The sequence below is a fragment of the Manduca sexta genome, chromosome 21 (genome assembly GCF_014839805.1).
Source record: "Manduca sexta isolate Smith_Timp_Sample1 chromosome 21, JHU_Msex_v1.0, whole genome shotgun sequence".
Lineage (NCBI taxonomy): Eukaryota > Metazoa > Arthropoda > Insecta > Lepidoptera > Sphingidae > Manduca > Manduca sexta.
Window position 1 is genome coordinate 12,883,529 of NC_051135.1, and position 25,997 is coordinate 12,909,525.

Genomic DNA, 25,997 nt, shown 5'->3' on the forward strand with positions numbered 1-25,997 from the left:
TGCTTATCTACATTTGTAATTCAAAATAATAATTACAAATTAACATAGTTTTATTAGTTGAAAGTTAAAACATAGAAACAGGCAAAATTTCCATACATTATCTATACTATTATATAAAGCTGAAGAGTATGTTCGTTTGAACGCGCTGGTCTCAGGAACTTCCGGTTCGAATTGAAAAATTCTTGTAATGTTGGATAGCCCATTTATTGAGGATTGCTATTATATGTATATATAATAGCAATCCCACTATCATCACACTATGACCAATGGGACCAAAAACGGCTAAAATTGATTAATTTTGAGAGCTTCCGTTGCGTGCGCTGCATAAACGGTTAAAGTTATGCAACAATTATGTATAACGGAATTGTAATTTGTTCCATAACACTGGATAATGTGTACAGACTCCAATTATTATTATATGGCACCGAGTTCACTGCGTACTTCATACTAAAAACTAAATTCTTTAAAGATTTATTAATATATCATGAACAATGTTATTAAACTTCAGTGTCAAAATATGTTAGCAACCACATTACTCACGTTCCATTTTGAAACTAATTAAAAAGTTTGTATCTTAAATATGACATGTACTAATTATTAATTATTTCTTTTGAGGGCTAAAATACATAAAATATTTTTTATTACTCCAAGTCTTATTTTTCGCAATTAGGCAAATATTGAAACGAATAGTTTGTATGGAAAATATTTTTTAGAAAAAGTAATTACAAAAAGTATTTTTTTTACGAATGGAATATTCTGCATAAAGTGGAATGGTCAGGAGGGAACGCATCTGGAAAGGATTGCCAGCGATCTATCGTTGAAGGCAAGCAAGTATAGGCGAGTTAAGATATTGGCATGCCGATATGCGAGCAATCGAAAGATAGTCGGCAATCTAAGATAGGTTTCAGTCTTGGATAGTAGATACATTATTAATTTCGGGCATTAGTCCACCGCGCAGGCCTAGTGAGGATTGGTAGACTTTACATACCCGTAAAATTCCTATCGAGAACTTCTCAGGTATGCAGGTTTCCTCACCATGTTTCCTTTCACGAAAAAGTCAGAGATGAGTGCGTTTGGGGATTTGAACTTGCGGACATTTGTCTCGGCAGTCCGTTCCACACAAAACTGGGCTATCGTCGATGATTATGCAAGATAGATTTTATTTTTACTTTGATATAATGCTTACAAGGAATACCATGTACTTCTTTAGGATTTTTCATTTGTATACGTATGTTTTCATTTGTATATTATATTTTAATTCGTATGCACTATTCAGTCCGTTAGACAACCATGTTTTATTAAATAATTATGCTGAAAGGGAAAATAATACACAAAGTTCATACATATTGTTTCTAACTGTTTATTTCGTACATAACTTATTTCACAGTCATTACTACATACATTACTTGCTATATTGATGGTAAACTTATGTTATATTGTTCGGGAATGCATATCGATTAAACATCAAGAAAACTATTTTAAAGATTATTCAAAGAAATCGTCAGATTACCGAATTAACTATACAATATGCAATATAAATTAACATGCCAGCCTTTCATAATGAAACCTACATAACAATAACTACTAAATTCCGTAATTGACGAGATATTTATGTACCTACATAAAATATATTCGAAAATGTCTACTTAATTTTGCAGGTAATATAACAATAGAGATGTTACAGTAAGGAAATAGGTTTGAAATGTGAAGTTTTTGATAGGAATGAAGGAAAAAATTCGATTTTGTAAATATAACGAAACATTTTGATTGTGAATTAATCGAAAATTTGTCAATTATAAGTAAAACAACTCAAAAGCGTTTGAATTTAATGTCGAAAATTATTCAAAGTAACATCTCTAAATTATACAGAAATTAGAAATAATACTGTACAATTTAATTCTATTACATATCAACTTCAGAAATTTGCTACATATGTATAAATAAAACGTGTTTTAATCTAGACCGCCATGTTGGCTGTGATGCTTTCGTAGGTACTTCATAGAATGCGAATTATCTGTTATTTTACATCGTCTCAATGTAGTAGCCGTCGTCGCTGGCTTGCTGTGATCGCCTGTAGTTATCCATCTGTGGAAATAATATAATTAAATTAGCCAAATAAAAAATTACAGAACACATTTCGCCTTTATCGTCTAAGAGTTGCAATCAGGGCACAGTTTTCGCAAAGTTTTTTCCGCCCCATGATGTGATAGGAGGCGAACTTATCACCGTCTGAGACATAAACAAATTCCGGGCTGATAGTGGCTGATAGTGAGCGGAAAGGCAGTTTAACTACAGGATCATAGCCCGGAATCTCGAAATGTACCCAATAAGCTCATCGTCTATTATAATGAACCTAATATATCTGATGAAAAGTGTATGCGATAACTTTGCCTACCCCTGAAAAGGATAAACGTGATGCTTTTTTGTTCTTTATATCTGCTTCAACGTTAAAACAATACCGCAGCCTGTCTGACACAATACTCGCTTGAAGCTATAATCTCGATATAAGTTGCAATTTAACTGTCAATTCGCTGTCAACCCGATATAAATGCTTACAGTGAATTTCGGTATATATCACTAGAAATTTACGTACGTTAACATAATATATCGAAAGTAGCCAACTTCTATAAAGTTACACTGCCCATCCGCTCCTCCAAAATATGTTCGCAAAATGAAGTGTTTGAAAAACGCGGTACATGGGATGGAAAAAATTAAACTGAATTAATTCTGAAAAGTTTTGCAGACAATTAAAAAAACGTATTTTTAATTTTTTAAATGAAAATGTAAAGATATTTTTGCAACTAAAGACAAGCAAATCGTTCAGTACTGGTTACGACGAACATAATTTTATATCTATATTTAATACATATGTTGTAAATTCAATACATTGCTTTGCAGTGGCTAATCTCCCAACGAGTTTATAATTAATGATTATACAACAAGAGACAAGTAAATAATTCTCACCCAATGTTTGAAGATGTTCCGAAGTTTGAACTTCATTACCTCCCGAGCGGCGGTGTCATCACGCTCAAAAGCGCCTGGCCAACAAAAAGTAGAATTGAAACAATTAACTCGGTTGTAGCTTTACCACACTTTAATCTTGATTTATAGACTAATCGTCTGTTTTGCTTCTTCAGAGTTGACAGATAGCGTCAAATTTAATATTATAATAGCAAATATAAAAGTCACTCTTTCAGCTCATTTGCTATGCAAATAAATTAATGGTACTGAAATAGTTTCTGTCTTTACATTTAACCAATATTTTAGTTGGCAAATAACTTCTACTTCAACATTACGATTCATACCTATAAAAAACTCTTTTGGCATTTTGACGTATAAATATATTGTGTCTCATTTAAATTGCAGTCAATCAAAATTGTATCAATATAAAAACTAAATAAATTATGAAAAAAATTTCATTTATCATTTTCGTCTTTATTTACGGATCTTTGTTGAATTTAAACGCTAATGTCTCTCCATAGGTTTACATTGATCATGTACCCACTTATTTCCCTTCATACCCTTAAAATATTGTTACCAAAATTCTAGCTTCTGACGCAAAAGCCGATAAAACACAATTCAACTCTCCCTCAAACACAGCGCACGAGGTCCACTCTGCACACATTCCGACAAACTACGTTGTACGTCTTCTGGAAGCGTATAGACTAAAGAAAACATTGACTACCCTCACCTCCGTCCCTGATGGGTATGATATCGTCTCCGGGCTGCAGCACGTTGTACCCTGGGTGCGAATATTCTGGGTGGGGCGGGGTCTCCTCCTGTCCCATCTGGTGCCGCGCCACCAACTCCTGGTTTGACAGCTGCATTGTGAAAATATTAATTCAAAGGTAACCTGCTTAATATTATTCCACGTGTTTATTCCGAAAGGTAGAAGTAAAACATTTATATATAAGTAGTTAACAGTTAACTATATCATAGTCATGTGAGAAATAGCTAAATTAAAAAAAAATACGTATCCCTGAATATTGGCTTTCCCGCCTTACGCCCACCACTACACCTCCTGTAAGCCAGGATCAGCAGCAGCATTTTATGACACCGAGCGGTGAAGCTCGGTGAGTCTCAGGGAACACTAATTTGTCCTGATTCCGCAATAGAAAGATAGGGAGTTGGAAATATTAAATGATAGATCTTAGCATAAGTTCTAAATATAAAATAAAACATTTAATCCAAAAATATTTTTTAAGATTGGGCTCCCAATATATGTTGACACGGCTCCCCGTCGTGTAAAATAAACTAAATTATCCAAAACATGTTTGAATATTGACTTAAAGTCTATTTAACATTGTCTAAGTAAACGCTAAACATTTCATATATTATAGGACGACCAAATACAAACGTTAAACTCCCAATAAATAACAAACAAAAGAGTATTATATGCATTAAATATCTTACATATTATTTATCAGAATCAAGCTCCCAAATCAATAGGAAACAATGATACTTTATGCATTAATATCTTATATATTAACTGTTAGATAACATTGAATTATAATTTATATTTAATTTTTAATTTTATAAAATTTATTTTAATAAATTATATTTAATTTAAAGTCGAGGAACTACCGTAGATCTATAATAAATTTAATGATCGCACAATTTTTGGAACTGTTGATTTAAGTCGTTCTTTCACACCAAGCTGGAGTAGGTACAATTAAACATTCTCTGAGCTCATATCTTATATGGGCAAAGTAAAAATCCTTCGGGAACACCAAAACTTTCGAAACTCTCAGACAAAGTTACTTTTAATAACAACTTATGGAACGAGTTTGTGCAACGGTAAGCCGGGAGTAACTTCGAAGATGTGCATATAAATAGTAGACTAAGATACCTGTTACCAATAAGGCGCCGCGCAGATGTTATTTACTTGTTACATAAAGCACACGACGGCAAATGGGGACAAGCTATCAATATTTAATATAATAATAATATTAGCCAGGTATTACATACTGTCCCATTGCTGGATACGGGCCTTTTTTACTAATGAGAAGATTTAGGCCTCAGTCTATCACGCTGGGCTAGTGCGGATTAGTAGCCTTCACATACCCTCAAAATTGTCATAGAGAACTTTACATATATGCAGGTTTCCTCGCAATGTTTTTATTCACCGTTAAAACAAGCGATAACTCACAAAGAATACACATATAATTTTAGAAAAGTAAGAAATATGTGCCCTTAGATTTTAAAACTAGGAACATTCTTCTCGCCTAGGCTATCGCCGCTCCACCAATCTTTAGTTTTCAGGCAATAACTATGAAATAGTTAGTTGTTTCAACTAAATGCGTACACTAATCTACAGCTAACAATTGTTCAATCAGAATTAATTTATCAATCATTAGATAATAGTTGTTGGCAGGATGAAAATACTATAGCTTGTTCAAGAAAATAAAAATCTACATAAGGAGCAATACTTTTGCTTTATCGTTTAAAAGTTAAGGTTGACAGTACAAAAAATTTGTTCCATATGTTAGAGATATTTCATATTCCTGGTCATGCCGTAATGGGCACTATTATCTTGTAAAATATTATAATTTATTGACTTGTTTGCTACGCATAACATCTTCACTCTGCGCCACTCAATAACACAATGTTCTATCTACCCGCGGTTTTGCGTTGTGTATTCGAGACGACAGATGGAAATAATTATAAATATATCAATACACTAAAAATGGTATACCAATTAAATATTAAGCTAGTTGTAATGCCATAATTGTCAATCAATTGTGGCAGTATTTTATTCAGATATTATAATTTGATAAATACTTTAATTAGACTACCCTGAAATTAATCGCCGTTGGCTCGTTTACGCCTTTAACTACAACCCTACAACTATACTTATATAGAAAAAAACATTTATGTGTACAAAATAATCTTTAGAACTATCGAAATTCCTCTTATACATACACGACCTGTGTAATATAGATAGCTAATTATATTATAAACAAAATCGGTTCGACCCATCAACTCTACATCCCAAGAAGACTTAAGCATGCCCCGGAACGCGGATCTGTAATTGATAAGATATTTACACGACCTCTCAATATATTTGTATAGTTCGGGGTATCAAATATATACATCATTTTATTTCTTCTTCCCTGCCAGCCCGAGCTGGCCTCTTTGTTTACTAAGTATATTTTTCATTTATTTTATTTTCAATATAGATTGTCTTTATTTATATAAGTTAATCTAATTAAGTAATAATTAAATGTTCTCATGTACCTTGACTTATCATAAGTGCAACTATGTTCGCCTACGTGATGAATAAAGCATTTTTATTTATTTTTTTATTTTAAAAGCCACCATGGTGTTTCCTTAAAGATGAATTTAGATTTCACTAAAGGTATATAGGTACTTGTATTGTCCGATAGCATATTTTTTAGGTGCGTAGGTTTGGAATCGAATACACTTTAAGGCGCGGGCCATACGGAAGAGACGTGGGACGCAGACAAAGCACGGACGGGGCGCCGTTGTATTTTATTAAAACATAGAAAAGACGAAGCACGGACGTGACGCTCGACGCTGCGAGTGATGACGCTTTTCAGCTGTCCTATTTAGACATGTCTTCTTCCCAAAATGAAAATGTTTTAGCACTGGTTTATCTCACTAATATACAGAAGATGCTATAATCTGGTGTATTATAATTATAGGGAACTGGATGATTTTCAATTAAACTACAAAATTGAACGTCGAATTCACTACCTCACAATCCGCAGCAATAGATCCCATGGGACATGTCAACAGGAAACTGGAAACGACTATCACGAGCCGCAATCAAAAGTCTGAATTAAATAACATAGTAACCATAAACTAAAACTGGGCGAGAGCTTCTGAGGGCACTTCCGGTATCCAATTAAAGATAGGCAACATTAACCGAAATACGATGCTACAGATAATTTTTAAAAAGTGTAATATTTAATTTTAATTTTATTTAACGTTATTCTATAATACTCAAAAGATTTTAAAAATACGATAGTTTATGAAAATTATGAGATACGAGTATGTACTTGTGGTCATGAGATATGAATGGCCTAATTAAGGCTAATTAAACTAAATATTTTGGATTCAATCATGAATGACTCAACCCGAAATTAGGTACTATATTACAGTAGATATACTACAAGCCTGTATTTTTGTTTTACTGTAAACTTAACTATTACTTTTCCGAACGTTGGTGAAATTGATTGTAACATAAATCTCTTTTTACAATCCCATTTTTTTAGGGTAATGACTTATCTGAAGACATGGTAGAGCCTATAATTTAAAACGGGCCAGCATAACTTTATCAACTGATAATTAACGAGCGATAATTGTGTCTTGCCTGCACATTCTATCTAGTTACTATCAGCTTACCATCAGGTGCAGCGAAGAATCTTGATCTCTTTCGTCGTATTGTCGATATTACTAGCACTCGAATTCCAAATATATGGACAAGCAATTATAATCTTAAACCCAACATACATATAATCTATATCTTACATACACACATACAATCTTCTTCAGTAAGTTAAATAGCCCAACACGGCCATCTCCATCATAAGCAAATTTATTTACTACTGAAATACTGTCTTCAAAACTTTTAATGTCTTTATAACACCTACTTGTTTACGTAAATGGAATTTCGTACGTGACACGTGTGCCTAATGTCTCGTGCGTTTCTTGCATTGCGCCCTCAGGGATCTTTGGCTAATTTAATAAAATTCTTTATTAATATTGCAGTTGCTTGAAAAAGCGGCGATAGCCTAGTTGGTTGTGGATCGGTCCGCAGGTTCAAATCCCAAAGGCACAACACTTCTAAAAAATTATGTGTGTATTCTTTGTGAATTATCGCTTGCTTTAACGCTGAAGGAAAACATCGTGAGGAAACCTGCATACTTGAGAAGTTCTAGAAATATCGAGGGTGTGTGAAGACTACCAATCCGCACTAGGCCAGCGTGGTGGACTAAGGCCCAATCCCTCTCAGTGGTAGAGGAGGCCCGTGCCCAACAGGGGGACAGTATATGATACAGGGCTGATATTATATATTGCAGTTGCTAACGAAATGTAAGGTTAAAATGGTTGAAACCTGATAGGCGTTCATATGATGCTGGGGTTATACTAATAAATAATGGAATTAAATATTGCGCTAACAACAGCTCTGGAACTAGGGGGCAAGCCGGAGCCCATGTCCCAGGCGGCAAATTCAAACTTGGTAGACGAGTACCCAATTCATCATTAACGCAACTTCGACTACTAAGACGTCCTGTACATTAAACACATACGTTATCACGCGGAGTGCGAAAATGATGATGATGACAATGGTAATAGATAATAATATAGGTGATGATAATATAGGTAGGCGGAGGCGGCATTTCCCTGATATGCAATGACTCGAAAAATCAAAATCCAGAGCTGGCTAACAGGATTGATTATTCAAAAAGTATAAACAAATATGACAATACCCTCACAAATCAGACGACAAAATTGTTTAATTTTGATGTATGTGATTGATCGGAAAAAGAATACGTCAGTCCCTCAGTCACGTGTTAATCTCTTAATCAATAAAACAATACGGAGTCACGTTGTTTTTACTATATTCTAAGCAGACTTTTTACTGTCAAACTGTTATCAACATTGTTTTAATTGAAATAATATTCAAAATCCATTAACACAAGAATAATTAAAACAATTGCATTACATTGTTGGGCTAATTGATTTTAAATATTATTTCCATGAAGATAATATTAATAATAGCTTGAGAGAAAAAATCTCTGCACTGTGCTCCGCCTAATATGCGCCGGCCCTAAAAGCAGTAGACATGACATTAGAGCGTGCAATCAGAAACTCAATTTAAACAAATCCGATTAAAACAAGTATTTGTTATTCAAGCATAGTATGTCACGGTGGAATGTGGGTGCACCAGTTGTGCCTCTGCCTACCCTTTACGGATAAAGGCGTGATTGTGTATATGCGTTGTGCAATCGGTCTATTTACGACGATTTCTAGTTTTACGATTGCAAGCTCTAATGCCATATCTACTACTACCCCTTTAATAATAATATCATTGACTAACAGGAAACGAAACACGAATTTAATCATGACAATCGAAAATCGCCATAACTTGACGGCGTCATTTGTTTGGCATATGACATTTAATATTCGTAGTGACATTCTAAATTTGATTTTGATTTATCGTAGTATACCTACTACTCTTTAACCGCAAGTTTCAATAAATGATCCCAATCGCTTTTTTTGATCTATCTAAGAAATGGACCAATCAGAACAAAGTTTTTTGACATGCTTACAAATGAGTTGGTTTGATTGGTTCATTCTCGGAATCGGATTAAAGATTGAGATTGGGATCGTTTATTTAAGACGACTGTTTATGGTCGTTGGTATCTGTAGTTGAAAATAAATTTGTTACAACCCAACATAATAATTCCGACAAGAAAAATACTGAATAGTCAATGCAAGTTCACCTGCTACAGTATTTCAGTTGTTTTTGAATTAAAGGATGTTTATTGTACACAGCTTTTGAAATTATTCACAACTGACAAAAGGCTTTCATCCGCAATATAGCAAATGGAAAAACAAACAATACATCGGATAATTTATAGAATATCTGGTTATTACTTGAATGTTATTGCAACAGATACAGATTAAAATATGGCAACGCATAATATATGAAACCGCATTCCACTGCTAATTTTGTTTGTTGTCATATAAATGATTATTTGTACGGTAAAAATATCAATGCATATCGGGTTTTTCATTGTTTCAATTCAGTTTAAATATTTAATAACTACTCGTCCAGGCCTCCTTTATGAAATTTCCCTTAGGCAATGAATTTCCAAAAATCTTTTGGGATTTAGCTACCCTAAATACTTAATGACTTCCCAAAAAATCTTTAACGTGAGCTACAGCTGTCTGCTAACGAAAATAACCTATTCCAAAAAAAATGTTTTTATTTTTTTAATACTTACGTCCAAAGGCGCAGTGTCACCCGATCTCTTGCCGTGGCCGCCGAAGCAAGAATGACCGAAAGCAGAGCATCCGCCTGTCAAAACAATAACTAATGTCATAATCAAATTAAAAAATAGAATTAATTTGTTTTTCATTAATTCAAAAATAGAATGATATGTTTTTTTGCATTTCGGCCAGTATCAGCAACTTCAGACCGAACAATTCTTTACCTACGAGCATCATATTAGGTAGTAGAAACAAATTTTTGCTCGCAGCTCCAAACCTCATTTCTGAGAAGTCCCACATAATATTTTCCGAAACAAAAGAAGCGTACGTATTGATATATAATAACCTGTGAACTGTTTCAGTGAACCAAATTTCATCCACACAGATACTTATACTTCTAGAAATTAATACAAGGTAAATCTATAGTAGTAGAATTAAAATGTTTGATAAACCATTGCCACAAATACACAAAGCAAGTCGCTAATGGAAACAATAGATTTCAGTGTTGTGCACAATTGTGTCTAATGCTCATACAACCGCCGAATTTCACAAACGGTAGTTCTCAACAGAGCCTTGTTTTCAAAACGCATCCACTTGTATTGACTTTGGTCTACATTCGATAATTCGGCTTATTGGGTGTTTTCAATTGTATAATAGTATCAGCGTATGTATATAGGTTACCCCTTAGTGCATACACTTTTTCAAATATTTTTTTTGTAACATATTTTTGTATAAAGAAGTCATGTGTTTAATTAGTTATATTTCATTTTTTTAATGTAGAGGTATTGGTTTAGGCTATGTATTATCTATGCTAAAACTCCCTAAGAATGTAAACATAATAATAATTATAATTTAACTTTGTCTCGTTACTCTATTTAGGAAAATGTTTCATCTACAAAGTTTATGGGTTATATTCTCAGATCGAACAACGAATAACTATTTTCATAATTTTTAACTGTCATTAAAAATGAAGGGATTCTATGTCTGACTGTATGTATTTTTATATATTTCTCCATAAACTGTGTACCGTTTTTTAACTTTTTTTTGCATTGGACATTCATTAATAAATTTGTAAGCCGATAACTTATTTAAATTGCTACCTAAGCTCAATAAGTACTATCAAATATACAATAAGATTTGTTAAAAATATAAAACGACCTTCAAAAATCTTTAGAAACTATACTATATACTAGTAAAAAATAGTAACTCGTATATTATGTAAAAATATTTTTCCTTTTTTTAGGGTTTTCGAAGACGGTTTATTTGTCGTTAAAAAAACACATTTCAGTTGCGATAAGAATATGTATTTGATATTGCAATATGCTCACCCTTCGTCATATAAGACATAATATTATAAGCTCGGTTAAATTGTGCACGAGTCGCGCTTCTAGGCAGAAGGTAGGAAAGGTACATTTCTAGAAAAAAAAGGGGGCCTCGTCCTCCTCGAAAGTCAACACATTTATGCCGGCCTGTTGAAACCGTATATACACAGGCTGATACCGGAACGCGGCACTTACGTGGGCCACTATGGCGGATTTTAACACATTATCTACGGTGGTCGCTTTCCTGGCAGATATAAAATATGTCCTACCATCAGCAAATATAACACATAGGAACACATTTTCTATACAGTCAAACCGTTACTTCAATTCTGGCCCGTCTGCGTATTGGAAAATTTCTGCACAATAACGTCCAATTTAACTTTGTAAACTAATGACTTTGTAATAATGAACCAAAATTTGCAATTTCGAAAACAATAACATACTCTCACACGTTTCCTTTTAAAATCGTCCATGTAGTGAATAATGTATTATCTGAAACCCTCGGGAATACGGCGAAATCCAAATTATAATTTGTTGACAAATTGAGTTTAAATTTTCTGAAGTTTACGCGAACAACATGCATGGTTATTTTCGTTTATGGGTACTCGGGAATGGACGGCGTGCTTGCTTCTTGTCCTGGATAGAAATGCTTTGTCTATTTCTAGCGTTGAGCGACATTTAAGCACTATTGTCTTTTGCACTCCTTAATTTATTAGTCCGTTATCAGATCTAGTAGTGCTTATTTAATTTTCATGTAATTTATTAGTATTAGCAATTATGCGATGACATTCATATTAAATTTAGTTTATATAAAATTGATAAACGTTATTGTCCTAAACTCAATCACTTTTTATTCTTTTCTTTCTTAGCTCAAAAAATTTGAAGTCGGAAGCGACAAAACATTAATTTTACTGAATAAAACAATATTGTAAAAACACTGAAACCAGGTGAGAAATAAATTAAAAATGTAATGTCATATGCAGCTTTATTGCGTAAGCTAATAAAGTTTAATATTGCACAAGCCCATCACCCACAGCTTCAGTTGATAACATAAAGCCTTCGGGAACTTTTCGTGTTCTCTGAATCACAGTACAAGTCACATGGGATAAAAATTAAAGGGTAAAAAAGGATCTGAATTCAAATTCGCATTTTAAACAATATTTTTGGGAATTTATCTATGCATATTATAAAACAAAGTCAAAAGCTGTCTGTATCATTTAAACAATTTTCTCAAAATCTACTGAACGGATTTCGGTACAGTTTTTACTAAAAGATAGTGGAATTCTTGGGGAAGGTTTATGTTAATAGTACACTACGGTTTTATGTAAATTGACTGAAATACAACGATTACTATTGAATAAGGCGCATGGTTGTAAAAAATCTCATGGTCGGGATTTACAGCTAGTAAGAATTTATTTGAATTAATTATTAAGTTAAAATTATTTTCACTGTTTTCATTAATGAATATAGAATTGTAATTATCCGTATTGACACTCCATAATTAATGATTATCTGCGTCGACTAGGAAGGGGTTATTATTTCTGACAAGTCAACACTATCTGAACCCTACTTCACTTACCATAAGGGCCACTTTGCCATTAAACATCGACTATTATAATAGCTATACTTTACCTGCCACATGATTTAATTTAGTTTTAATGCCAATAATGTTGATAAATAAAATCCTTGCCATGAATTGTGAATTGAAAATTGATTCTTATTCTTTAAGTATTATGAGTCATGAATAAATTTACGCATGAAATTGTCTATGACGCAGCATAGTTTCAGAGAATTGTCATTCAAAAGAATAGTATTGTTGGTACACAAACGAATTCTTCGAAGGTTCGTGCTTATTCAATTGGTTATAAAGGTTATTAGATTCGCGCTTTATTCAACTTTGTTAAAAAAACTGTTTTGACCTATATTTTTGTATTGTTCTAATATCGATTTGTCTTTAAAATTTCCATAGCAACAATATTAATTATTAATAGACTTGTGGCGGAAAAGTTTTCCACGTGGATGAAGATGCTAGCGACATCTAGTTAATTAAAAGCTATGTAGGTATAGTTTCTGTAATGCTTTGTAAGGTGTAATATTCTGTAAGACTTTTCAATATAATATTAAAATTTATAGGATCAGTAAATCTACTGAAACTTTCTCTACTTCTCTGCCAAAGGGCCTCTGCTGAATATTCAGTTATCAAGAAAAATACTTACTGAAAATTACGGTTTAGAATCCTAATAATTCCAAGCATTTTAAAAAGTCTAAAAATTTTCCAATTAATTACTGAAAACGTATAATCAAACTAGTTCTTTAGATCTTAGCTATTAAAAAGCTTAAACAGCTCCCAATAGTCTTAAATTGTGTTTAAAACCTCAATTGCATACATATTAAACAGCGAATTAGTATTCCAGAGCTTAGTTTTACATTTGAGCAAATGAATATCGGTTGACGAAACGGCTAAATGACTCCCAAAGAGATCGTCCATGTAATGAATTCTCTTTTCAGTAACTAAATGTTAGTACAGTGAAGTTAGAAGTGCTTTTCGAAATCATCCTTATATTTTTAATGCAAATATTTATGAAGATTTTTCGATGTTAGATAATGACTGGTTCAGTGGTGTAGTTATTAATGATAAGTATGTTGTAACAAGTAAATAGATTTCAAATGAAAATTCAATTACTCTATGTACCAGTGTATTAACTACATTTTAAAATATTAGAGCGTCTGCGCCACGACTTAGTCACTTTTAATAACGTGAACGTCCGCCCCGTGACCACGAAGGCTGCAGTCTTCGAAACGTCAAGATAAAATTAATATAGTAAAATCTGAAAAATAGTTTTATTTGAACTTTTAATCGTGTCAACTTTGCATATCTTTACTGCACTTTTGTACCTTAAAATAAAATGTTCGGCGTGCTAACCAAAGGCTGGTCTTTTCTAAACAGTGCTTCGGGACGTTTCAAATGGCAATTTGTTTTGTTTGCACTCGTGGCTTCCAGGCCACTAAACTGGAGTCTAACGGGGAAGCGGAGATTTGTATAATTCACTGAGAAAATCAAACGGAGGAGCGTAGACTCATGTAATCCACTGATAAATATATGTATTTATATATATCAAAAACTACACTCTACCGTTTACTTAATGGATTATTGGATTTATTAAAATTGTATTAAACTAAATACCGTTATATTTCAACAAACTACATAATAAAAAGTAATGCAATAATTACTAACAGCTTTGATGTGAAAATACGCTTCTAAAATAAAAATATCGATCTGTGATATTCGTGTTTACTTCTAACAAACATCTATATTCCTTCACAAACTTTCATTTATAGCAACAGTAACATTGTAAATTTGCTAAGCCGCAAAGAGTAATTCATAATATAACAATATTATGAGCTCTGAATTACAATACTGACTCACGGACCTCCTCTGCGCCTGAGTGATTAGGCCTTAGTCCACCACACAAGCCTAATGCGGATTGGCAGACTTCACATACCTTCAAAATTCCTATAGAGAACTTCTCAGGTAAGCAGGTTTGCTCACAATGTTTTCCTTCGCCGTTAAAGCAAGCGATAATTCACAAAGAATACGTATCGTTAGTATTCTCCATATTACAATATAAATACAACACTTATTCAATTTTATTACCGTTACTCGCGTGCCTAATGGCCGCACACTTGCATGGTATTTCTGTACTTTTTGTATGATTGCTTGGTCTCGTTATACATGGATGTTTCTCAAAGCACTTTTGCAAATATTGATGCGCTTTGGATTCTGTTTGCCGAGTAATAAGATAAATTGGTTAATGTCTTTTTCTTCCTAGAATTGTGGTATTTAATTTCTTTATTTATAAGCTTACCAACTACATTGTAACAATAAAAACAATTTATACATTACAAGGCACAATGTCTTTTACACGTAAACGAAAAAGATTTTATTAAGTTATAGGAAAAAAAACTAATCTTATATCATTAAAAACAAAGGTCATAAAATCAAGCTGAAATTTCACATGTCTTTTAAATAATGTCAAATATGTTTCCTATTAATTATAATCGACTCCAACGTGTCGCTGCTAAACATTTTCATGTTTCCGAAATCATTTTCCTTACTTTATACTACCAGGCTGTCTGTAAACCTTCCCATGACCAGAGCAAGGTATTAAAGACCTATAAAAGTATTGCCCGAATATGGATCTGAACCCAGCCATATACTAATAATTATATGGCTTGATTCTGATCGACAAGAAATTACCTCTCATAATCATTAATATCTATTTAAAAAAAAACAGTTTCCACATGTATGTAAAAGCATCACTTGACAACGAGATATGAGTTTAATATGATATTTAGTAAGATTTTTACATGCTGATCGGAACGCGACACACTTACGTGAGCCACTAGGGCGGGTTTTAACACCTAGAGTACGGTGGTCGCTTTCAAGACAGATATAAAATATATCCTACCAGCAACGTTTGCTGACTATTCATTAATAAATTAGTTAATTAGTATGACGTAATAATCCCATTCATAATCTAGACAGGATTAGTGTTAGCTAACAGTGTTGTGTTGATAACTGACCGCAGGCGGATGCGGCGCTTGCCTAACGAACTACTCTTCTATCGAACTGTCTTACGCAACTATAGCATCTGGTGTTACATGTTAAATCATGGAATTATGTAATGGTCTTCATACTAGCGTGAGCGATTTGAGCCTTTGGGTGGATGCAATAAGAATCATGTGAAATAAGTATTCAGTGGATCTGTAGAAGTGGCATTAAGGAAAAGGTTGAGAATCTATGTTAATATTGTATCCGAAATATCTTTGCGTGTTGTGCTTTTACGGCAAAACTAGTGCATTGATTGTGATGGTATGGAATGCATTGGCTCCTTCTTCAATATTTATCTCAAACTGATTTCCGCCTTTTTTGTCGTGTTAAGACTTTGAAATTGATCCAAAGTTTTTGGAAGTTTTAAAACAATTATTTCTTCTTATTAATGTAATAGTTAACAATATTTTGTATTTTAAACAAGCTTTATACTTACAAGTACAGGAATGTCTTGAATTTTCGTACTGTGTACAAATAAATAATTAACTTTCGTATCTCCTTTGACTTCAATCAGAATACTTGACTCAGCAATTATTATACCCCAAGGAAATCTATAAAACGTGGATGTGGCACTAACCCCAGGTGACATAAGGTTACTAGCTTGCAACGCTTCATAATTATTGCATCAACTAATGTCAGAGACTTTATAGAATGCGTTGTCTATTTCTATCGCAAATCTATATTGTGCCGGTTTTTTATTTAAAAAAACATTTGCCTCCTTTTTAATTTTAATATGTCATAATTTATTACACCCATATTGTCCACATTGTTTTATCTCTGCATCACCCAAAAGGTTGACTGGTAAATAATGCCTTCGGCAATGAGTCTACTTTTATACATTGATGTATAAAAAGTATAAAATAAATAAATTGGAAAACAATTGTCCTCAAAGACAAACAGTTTTATATAAAAAATGATGCAATATTTATTTATTTTACTAATAAATTCGAAGGTACTTGAAGATGTTGCTAACACAGAAACCACCATCCACCATATCCATCTTCTGAATAACTAATAACTATGCTTTATTCTAGAAAGATATTCCGCGGAAGCGACGCCACGTAACACCTCGTTCACAATAAATAAAACGATAAATACGTGTGTAATCTTCATCATTATACTAGAGTTTTATGAACAATGCTTTGCCATTCATCCAAAGTTTGCAACTACTCGAATCAACAAAGACTCAACTGTTCCTTTGTGACAACTTTACACACTGGCATTATCTCCCATCTATGTTTACTGGTGGTAGGTCATTTAAATGTGGGAGTCCGCCTGAGTAGGTACCACCGCAATGTCTATTTCTGCCGCCGAGCAGCAGTGTGTAGTCACTGTTGTACTCCGGTTTGAAGAATATTTTGGTCAGTGTAACTACTAGACATAATAAAACGTGGGCGACTTGAGTTTTATGGGCGGTCGTATTGCTTACAATTAGGCGAACGACAAGCTCGTGTCGTCATTCAAAGCAATGCAATAAATATAACTAAAATTAGTTAATATGCTACCAACGATCCTGGTATTTTGGCAACATCGCTCGAACATAGCCAGATAACTTCGAGGAACTGCTAGTTGTAGGGAAAGTATACGGAAGAAGACCACATGGGCGATTGCCTGCCTGTAGGTCTGATCAAATAAAAACTATAACAGGACTTCATGTTACCACTGCCTCAAATAAAATCCAATATCGATTTAGTAGTTCAAACTCTTCAGCGTCTATATGAGTATAGATAAACGAAAATTTCTTTAGGTTTCAGTCTAAAAAGTGATAACTAGAAGACTCCAAATCATTACCTTCATAAAAGTTTCCCATTATTTTTACGTAAGAATTCCGTTCCTACGTACCTGATTCATTTTCTGTTTTACAAGCATGGCGTCGTATAAATTTAACGATCACATACCATAATGTAATGTACTATTACTTTTTATCTATATTTAATAAGCAATTGTATTTGCCGCTTTATAGCTGACGATATATACCTACCCCCATATTCATAGACGTTATTTGTCTAAGGTGAGAAACAGACTTGTTATAACAGCAATGCTCCGTCCTTAGATAAATAACATCTATGAATAAGGGGGATACTTATTAATTTATTCTTATATGGCCAGCATCCAATAGCCTTTATCAAAATGACGCTATTGTAGGCCACATTAAATATGCTATGGCTCGCCGCGTTAATTATTCGTTCGCGTTATTTATTATTTACGCACTTCCTAAATAAGAAGTAACTCAGGTTTCTATATGCCCAGCCGTGGGATAGTTTCGATATTATTATATGATATAAGCAATCATATGAACGCCTGTAATAAACCATGCGTCAAACTAAAATCTTCATGGCACAACCGAGGCGACATTTTACATTGAATCTTCCGTTTTTTTCATTGAATCACATTTTTATTGAATTTAAATATGACATGATAGGACAAAATATTATTAAAAATCTTTACTTAATCGTGTCACAGCGATTTTATTACAATTCTTAGTTTAAGTTGTAGTTGGAGATATTAGAAATGGCGGCCATTGGAACGAAATATACAAAAGATTCTCTTATACCCTTCCTTTTTCAGAAACACGTGTTATCGCCATTATAAATAGACTGTATACTGCGCATACAAGGAAGGGAGTTGCTCAAAAGGGAAAACAACGCTTAACTTTTATCAAGTTCTCGCAATATTTGGAAGAAGATTTACTAACTCATAACTTTCTAACATTAAAAACACCATAAATTGTGACTCTCTAAATGGACTTTAATTTGTTGAAAATTGAATCATAAAGGCTTAATAGAGATTCCCAAGTTTCCCCATGTGTATTACTTAAGGTAACAATTGTTCCGGAAAGTTCTTAGTTAAATATCTCGGTAAAAGTAAACGCAAACATTTAACTTACCACCGGTAATGCTGTGTATTTAATGTACTTGACGCATTTTGTATAACCTGAGATCAGTATGCCAATATAAACTCTAGGAACTTTACTCACTCTTGACAGAAGAAAACTAATATTGTTGGTGGCATATGAAAAATTGCTTTATAATAACCCAAATTTTATATTATTATCTTATATTTCATTATTCTGTCTATCACTGCATTAGTTGTTAAAAAAAACAATTGCTGACACTGCTGTCAAAACTCCCGCCAAAACAATGCGTGTAAAAAGGATTATTTTCTTAACACCAATACAAACTTTTTTGATCATTTTTCGTGTGGCCAGTCATTTTATAATTAAAACATTTTATTTGCGTGACGGAATAGTTGGTATACTACCTTTTTGTTTCAACTTCATTACAACTCTAGACTTTATACAAGTAATGTTTGTTGTGACGCGATCGAACATTAAATCGTAGTAATAAGTTTTCTGACTACATAAAGTTGCAAAAGAGTCTAATCTTACTACTGTTATAAATACGAGAATTTGAATGAAAGTTTGTTACCGAATCATTCCAGAACGACTGAACGCATCTGGTAGAAATTTGATACGAGAAAGATTATAGTCCGGAATAGCACATAGGTTACTTTTATCCCGGAAAAATACACTTTAAGACTTTTATTTTGGAAAAACTATTTCGCGCGCGCGGACATCATTATACTAATCATTGCTATATCTTTATACTCGTATTATACCAGTTTTCTTAAACATCATGAATTATATGTTTTTTATTAATTATAAACACTTCAATATTTTAAACTATATGCACAACAAATTATCTATTACCTTAAATTCAAAATAAAAGATTACTTTCAGCTAAAAGCTTTTCACAATCAGGTCAAAGGTGTAACATAAATACCAATGAAAAAAGAGTAACCAGTTATTTAAAAAGGTGTCTAATTAGCTTTAATTTCATACCCAGCGTTCTATTATTATATTTTTTAAAGTACAGTTCAGGCTAAACAATTTCCAAGCGACAACTGGACAATCGGGGTTTAATAAAAAATATCAGAATATGATTTAATTTTATATACAAATTGGTTCCGAGGGATACGTTCAATTGAACCGTTTGTATTTTTACGATGTTACCTTTTCGCTGGCTGAATAATAAAATGCTAAAATTAGTGTATACAAATATTTTACGGGATTATTTGGTAGAGTCCGACGGATGAGGGCGGCCCAGAACCGGTCCCTATAGTACTCAACGGGGAGGCCTATGTTCAGCAGTGGACGATTCCCGGCTGAAATGATGATTTGGAAGAGTTTTTACTTTTATATTTAAATGGATCTCTTTCCAGTGTGCATGTGGATGGTAAACACTTACGATCCTACATAAATTCCATGGCAGAGAAGTAATTGTTTCATTAAATCTTTCTAGAAAAAGTTGTTAAAATAACATAATAAACTGTCTCTGGATCTGGGACATTTACTGATCTCTCTCTTCAGTCGGCCCCTCATTACTGAGGATTGTGATCCCGCCCAAGGTCATTTAGTAGTCTCCTCCACGAGGCGCGATCTTCGGCTCGGTGCACTACTACGCTCATTGGCATATTCAGGGCGTCTACTGATTTAGAGTTTACTGATCTAATTGATCGCAAAACAATAACAAAGCTTTCTTTATGTTTTAGGCGAATAATATTATTATAATGATAGAAAATATAAATGGACTCACGTTTTGCTGTTACTCCGTGCGTCATCATTAGCACAGCTACAACGGTGAGCGCTAAACAGATCTGGGCCATTCTTGTTATCTGAAACAACATATAATTAATACATAACATGATAATGTCTATGTTGTCCCGAAAAAAGACGATTTTGCGAGTCATCTTTTTATCAAAATAGAGAATATAATAAATCATTAGCTAGTGGTATTCAAGGTACAATTATATGAATTACAATCTGATTCCAACAGAAATTCGAGACTACGATGCAATTTTAGTGGTTTTCGAAGAAGCTTGTGAGGTTTTTTTTGTACGTGCACGCCAATGTGACCCCACTGAATCCGATGGTAAGTAGAGTCGGTTCTAATATAATATCGACTGATGGGACACGATAACCCCTTGGCAGTTAACACAATTAAAATAGGATTGAAGTTACGACTCCATCAATCAGTCCATTCATCCATCAATCGTCATCAGTTTGGTCATCATTAGAAACATGTAATGAACCTCTTTAGTAAGTAAAAAACGCAAATACACCCTTCGTTATTGGGATATAAGTCTTTCACCTTTCAGTTCGTTCGTAAAACGGTAAATATTTCGAGAACTTAAACTTATTTTAGTTTGGTTATCCACTAATTTATTTAGAATTTCGAAAAATGGCTAAAAATCCTTCATAAGTTGACAAACTTTGAATTTTAAAGCAAATTGGTGCAACCCTTGAACGGAATTTAAAAGCGTTAGACGAATTGAAAATTCTAGCGGTCAAACCGAATCATGGCTGTGGTCTAACTTTTCCTTCTAATAAACTGAGACCCTATACAATGCTTTTTAAACCACAAAGAACTTAGTTCGAAGCAAAAAATTATATAGAGGTCAAACATTCGCCAAAACGATTTAGAAATCCACAAAATATATTTTCAACAATCAACTCAAACAAGTATTGTTTCAATAAAATAAATATGGCTTCCTTAAAAAGAATTTCAGTGATGTTTGTGTATCGTTTGTAATTTATAAGGGTATTAACGCGACTTCAAAGGAACATTATTTCATTATGTTTTAAACGTGAAACAATCGCTGTAAACATGGTTTGTTCTGGCTGATGTTTTTTTGTATCATAGGTACAAATTTTGTTTTATATATTTTTTTAAAACTTATTCAGGTATACTTTCCACGTAAAATTTATAAAAAAAGCTGTAAATCCGGCAATACATGTAACCGGTGCTAATAAAATTTTGAAATAATTCCAAATCCAAACTCTTACAGCCTGTTTCACAATTTCAACGTGAATTGTCTATGGAGGTTAGAGGCAATGACTACCATCTTTTATGAGCGACAAGTTGAATAAGTGTCTGGCGGTAACACCAAAATATAACTCAAAACCTACCGCAATAGCGCTAGCGTAATAAGAGGGTATGACATGAAGTTAGCAATTGTAAACGGAGTGAAGTGTGCCGAGGTGAAATTTTATATCTCTGGTAGCTATTGTCGTTGATGGACGAAGGTAAATGAAACTGTAATATATAAACCTCAACTATAACAAAGGAGAAAACTTTTTAGTTGTTTAATTCAATGTCCCACAAGAATACCTTTTGGCGCTATTTTTAAAATTTACTTACTTGCTACCGTGGCGCCACTATAATTTAGCGGCGGACAGTTTTCCATATATGAAATTTTTCTCCTTACCTCTACCCAGCATATATTCGTCACATTAATGTATAAGCTGATTAAATACAAAAATCAGACTCTAGACTATTCTCCCAAATAAATAATTTGAAATGAGTTATATCTATATGAACTGTTATAAAACTAGCAAACAAAATGTACTTGAAACATATGTAATAGCCCCTAATTTATTCTCACGGAATGTGAATTTTTTTTTGTTGAAAAAATATGAATTTCTTAAATAGGAAATATGGCCCAATAAACCGTTACTACCGTTACTACAAACTACGCAAAATTACCATGAAACACATTCGCAGAATGTAATCAATGTGTTACCAGCAGGGAAATAATTCAGTTACAGGTAACCGGACGTCTGGAGACACCTAAAGTGTCCAGTATAACTTGAGCTCCGATCGACATCTTACTTTCGTGACCTATGTTATATAAACTTTGACAATTGAGTTAAGTAGTTCAATTTCTTAATTTTTTTAGAGTTTAAAGTATAAAGAGTACCTATCTTGATTCGTGCAAGACAGGGGTCTTTGTAATATAAATATTTCGGATATGGAATTATCCTAACGTTTCTTTGAATAATTTGACATAATCAGTAATAATTGTCCCGATATAAATAAATCTGAGGGAATAATTAATTAAAGGACGCTAGTAACAATATTGATAAAATAAAAAAACACTAAATCGGATGGCAATCTACAATTTTCAAACATAGAACCATTTACTTTAAACATTGCTTAAATAAATGATATTTAATTTGTAATGACTATGTCCAAAAAAAGTACATATTTCATTAATTAAAGATTATCCTCTTTGGTTTTTATTATTTGTAGAATAATAGGTACAGTGAAACTCATGAAAAAGTATTACTCTAACCAACACGCGCTGTAATATTGTAAACTGTATTAAAAGTTCACCAACAAGTTTGTTTGCGATATTTTAGGGGCATTTGCCGCACCCCATCTTTTATTTTGCCTGTGATTTTTTTAATATTGATACGACTTTTGTCGTCTTTCGCAAAATAAGAAAACTAGTAGATAAATATGAAATTATGGTGCATGTACATTCATTATTCTAATGAAAAGGCATCATAAATTACATGTACGAGATTACAGAATTAAAATGACAAACAACAATTAAAACTTCTAACAATAGTTCAAATTTGGTTCACAATTTATACTTAGCAATTAAATCAATTCGAGCATAAAACAAACTTCAGCTCTACAATTAATACAACCAATACAATTTCTAGCATCTTGAGAAATTCGGAATGCAGGGGTCTTGCTTCACTGGTCTGTGCAGTCCGCCGGCGACAATCAGATTTGCGGCGCACCACTACTGCGGAACGCTTACCTATCACTAGCTTACCGATTTAGAGATGGGCAGCGTGTCGATGATTTAGTTGACTATACTATTTTAGAAACTAAATTTAATAACTATTTATATTTTTCTGATTATTTTTAGAAGTGCTACACTATAGATTGTACTATTTTGAATTTAATCAGGATTCATGGTTATTTAAAAGATTTTAATTATTATTTTTATTTATAGAGCTATGGTGCAGATTTATCCCGTAGCTTGCATGGGCTGGCTTGGCCGAAATAGTACCACTGCTGTCCAGAAAAAAGCCCTAAAGTACCAACTGCAATCTTGCCGGCAGTTCAATAAATTATGTAATCTTTTCCTATTGCTCATATTTGGTGGACCATGCTATAATTCCTCTGGGTTGATGACAAGCATTGGTGCGCTGGTCCGCTTGCCTACCTTAAATTAAATGCCAATGATATTTTTACTAGTAATCTTTATTTTCGTACCTGTGTCAAGCCTATATATGCGAAAAAAGTTTTAAAAACGAAATAAAACTTCTTTTATTCAGCCAAAAATGATTATTTTGTTGATTTCATTGCGATGTTATAAAAACTTGATAAAAACAAGATGTGTAATATCTAAAATAAATACAGAAGGGGAAAGCATTACCAATTAGGCCGAAGTAATTCTAAATTGTTTATGCTAGCCATGTGGCAAACCTTAGTTTATTCACTAGCCTTCTTAGAAAATTTAAACAAATATCTACTTGCAAATGAAATATTACATCTATTACAAAGCTAATTCCGCTTTACCCGACTGGAAGATCAAACCCTAGCCTCGGCAATCTCAAATGCAATAAGCTACAGTGCCAAAAATAGTCAGAGAAACACATAGGTCACAAAGATGCAAAAAAAAATTGAAAAGCGAAACGATTTTGTTTTTCGTAAAAAAAATTGATTAACTATAAGTTGAAGATAATCAAACCCATATTTAAAAAATAACAGCAACCCTTGGCATTTGTCAATTAAAACAAAATAAAACATTGAGTTTCTCTATTAGTGTGTTCTTACGATGTTCCACGCACACACGGTTTATAGTAAAAGTTTGTATTGTGTCGCGCGCAAAATGAATGCCATGTAGTTTGTCGAGGCATGAGTGCGTTTACATAGTTCTGTAATAATTTAAACAAGCATTAGAGGAAATGAGTCGATAGAATGTACCCTGATGTGTGGAATCCTACCATACTAGATACAAAATTCTAATTTAACGTAATCCATGTGTGTTGTGCCGAAAAAAATACTCTTAGTTTTTTTTAAATGTATATAGACCGACTTAGGAATTGAAACTTGAATCTCATCAAATTTGTAGTCTGAGTAGGCTATCATTAAGACTAATAAGAAGGTTAAATACGCAAGGGGTGCAGTTGAGCTTTTGCCTCCCCTATGGGGATAAAAGGCGTGTTGGCGTGTAAATACGCTGTACATAACATGTGCTTCGGTGGCGTAGTTATATTACGTGCGCTGTACGACAATGCTCTGAGATCCCGAGTCGATATTGGGTTTATCTACTCATTATCAGCTCGGGGTCTAGAATTTGTGTCCGATATGGCGATAGGCCCACCCCCTATCATACAGGATTTAACACACTTGACTAAAAGTGAGTGCCTTGGATGCATCTTTGCCTACCTCTTCGAGAATAAAGGATTAATGTGGGATTATAACTTTAACCTATTTACCAAATAAATATTTCCATACTAGCTTCCGCCCGCAGCTTCGCCCGCGTGGATTTCGGGTTTCAAAAATGGAGAAGGTGCTCAATTTGTCGGGATGTTTTTTTAATTTATGGTGGTATGCAGGTGGTCCGATTGTCCGGTCAGGGTCTGATGATGGGATCCTGGTGAAATCGAAGGAACTTTTAACCATTAAGGTTGCACACGAAATGACGGAAGCTTAAAAAATGGAGTAACTTCTCCCGTTTTCCCAACATTTTCCATCACTGCTATGCTCCTATTAATTGTAGCGTGATGAAAGTATACTATAACCAGCTCAGGAGTATGAAAAATAATTGTACCAAGTTAAGTTAAAATCCGTCGAGTAGTTTTTGTTTCTATAACGGTTATACAGACAGACAAAAATTTTACTAATTGCATTTTTGGCATCAGTATCGATCCCTAATCACCCCCAGTTATTTTGGAAATATATTTTATGTACAGAATTGACCTCTCTACAGATTTATTATAAGTATAGATATGCAAAAGTAGCTCAAAAATTGTCCATAACGAAAACATGCATTTTAAAGTAAAACAAAAGAAATAATATCGTGAAGCCAACCAAATAACTAATGATATATTAAATTTTGTGACTGTTCAATTTAGTCGGGTCCGCGATATCACTTTTGTTGAGTTTCAGAACGCGACATTACATTATTATATTCTGTGCTCCAACGCACACTGCTTTGATGTTAGGAACACACCTACATTGCTTAGACAACAGTGAACTTTATACAATAGCAATAAAGGTCAAATTGACTCTACG

At 33.4% G+C, this 25,997-nt stretch overlaps 1 protein-coding gene across 1 annotated transcript in view; it reads right to left on the reverse strand.

Annotated features, from left to right (window-relative positions):
• Positions 1–1,336: 1,336 nt before the first annotated feature.
• LOC115447598 (neuropeptide CCHamide-2) overlaps positions 1,337–25,997 on the reverse strand; it is a 42,757-nt gene continuing 18,096 nt past the window's right edge. The window contains exons 2-6 of the mRNA XM_030174739.2: positions 20,493–20,571; positions 9,978–10,051; positions 3,692–3,821; positions 2,965–3,038; positions 1,337–2,085 (exon numbers count right to left, since the gene is read on the reverse strand). Of these exons, the coding sequence (XP_030030599.1) occupies positions 2,023–2,085; positions 2,965–3,038; positions 3,692–3,821; positions 9,978–10,051; positions 20,493–20,562 (411 nt within the window). The 5' untranslated portion in view covers positions 20,563–20,571 and the 3' untranslated portion in view covers positions 1,337–2,022. The remainder of the gene's footprint in view (positions 2,086–2,964; positions 3,039–3,691; positions 3,822–9,977; positions 10,052–20,492; positions 20,572–25,997) is intronic.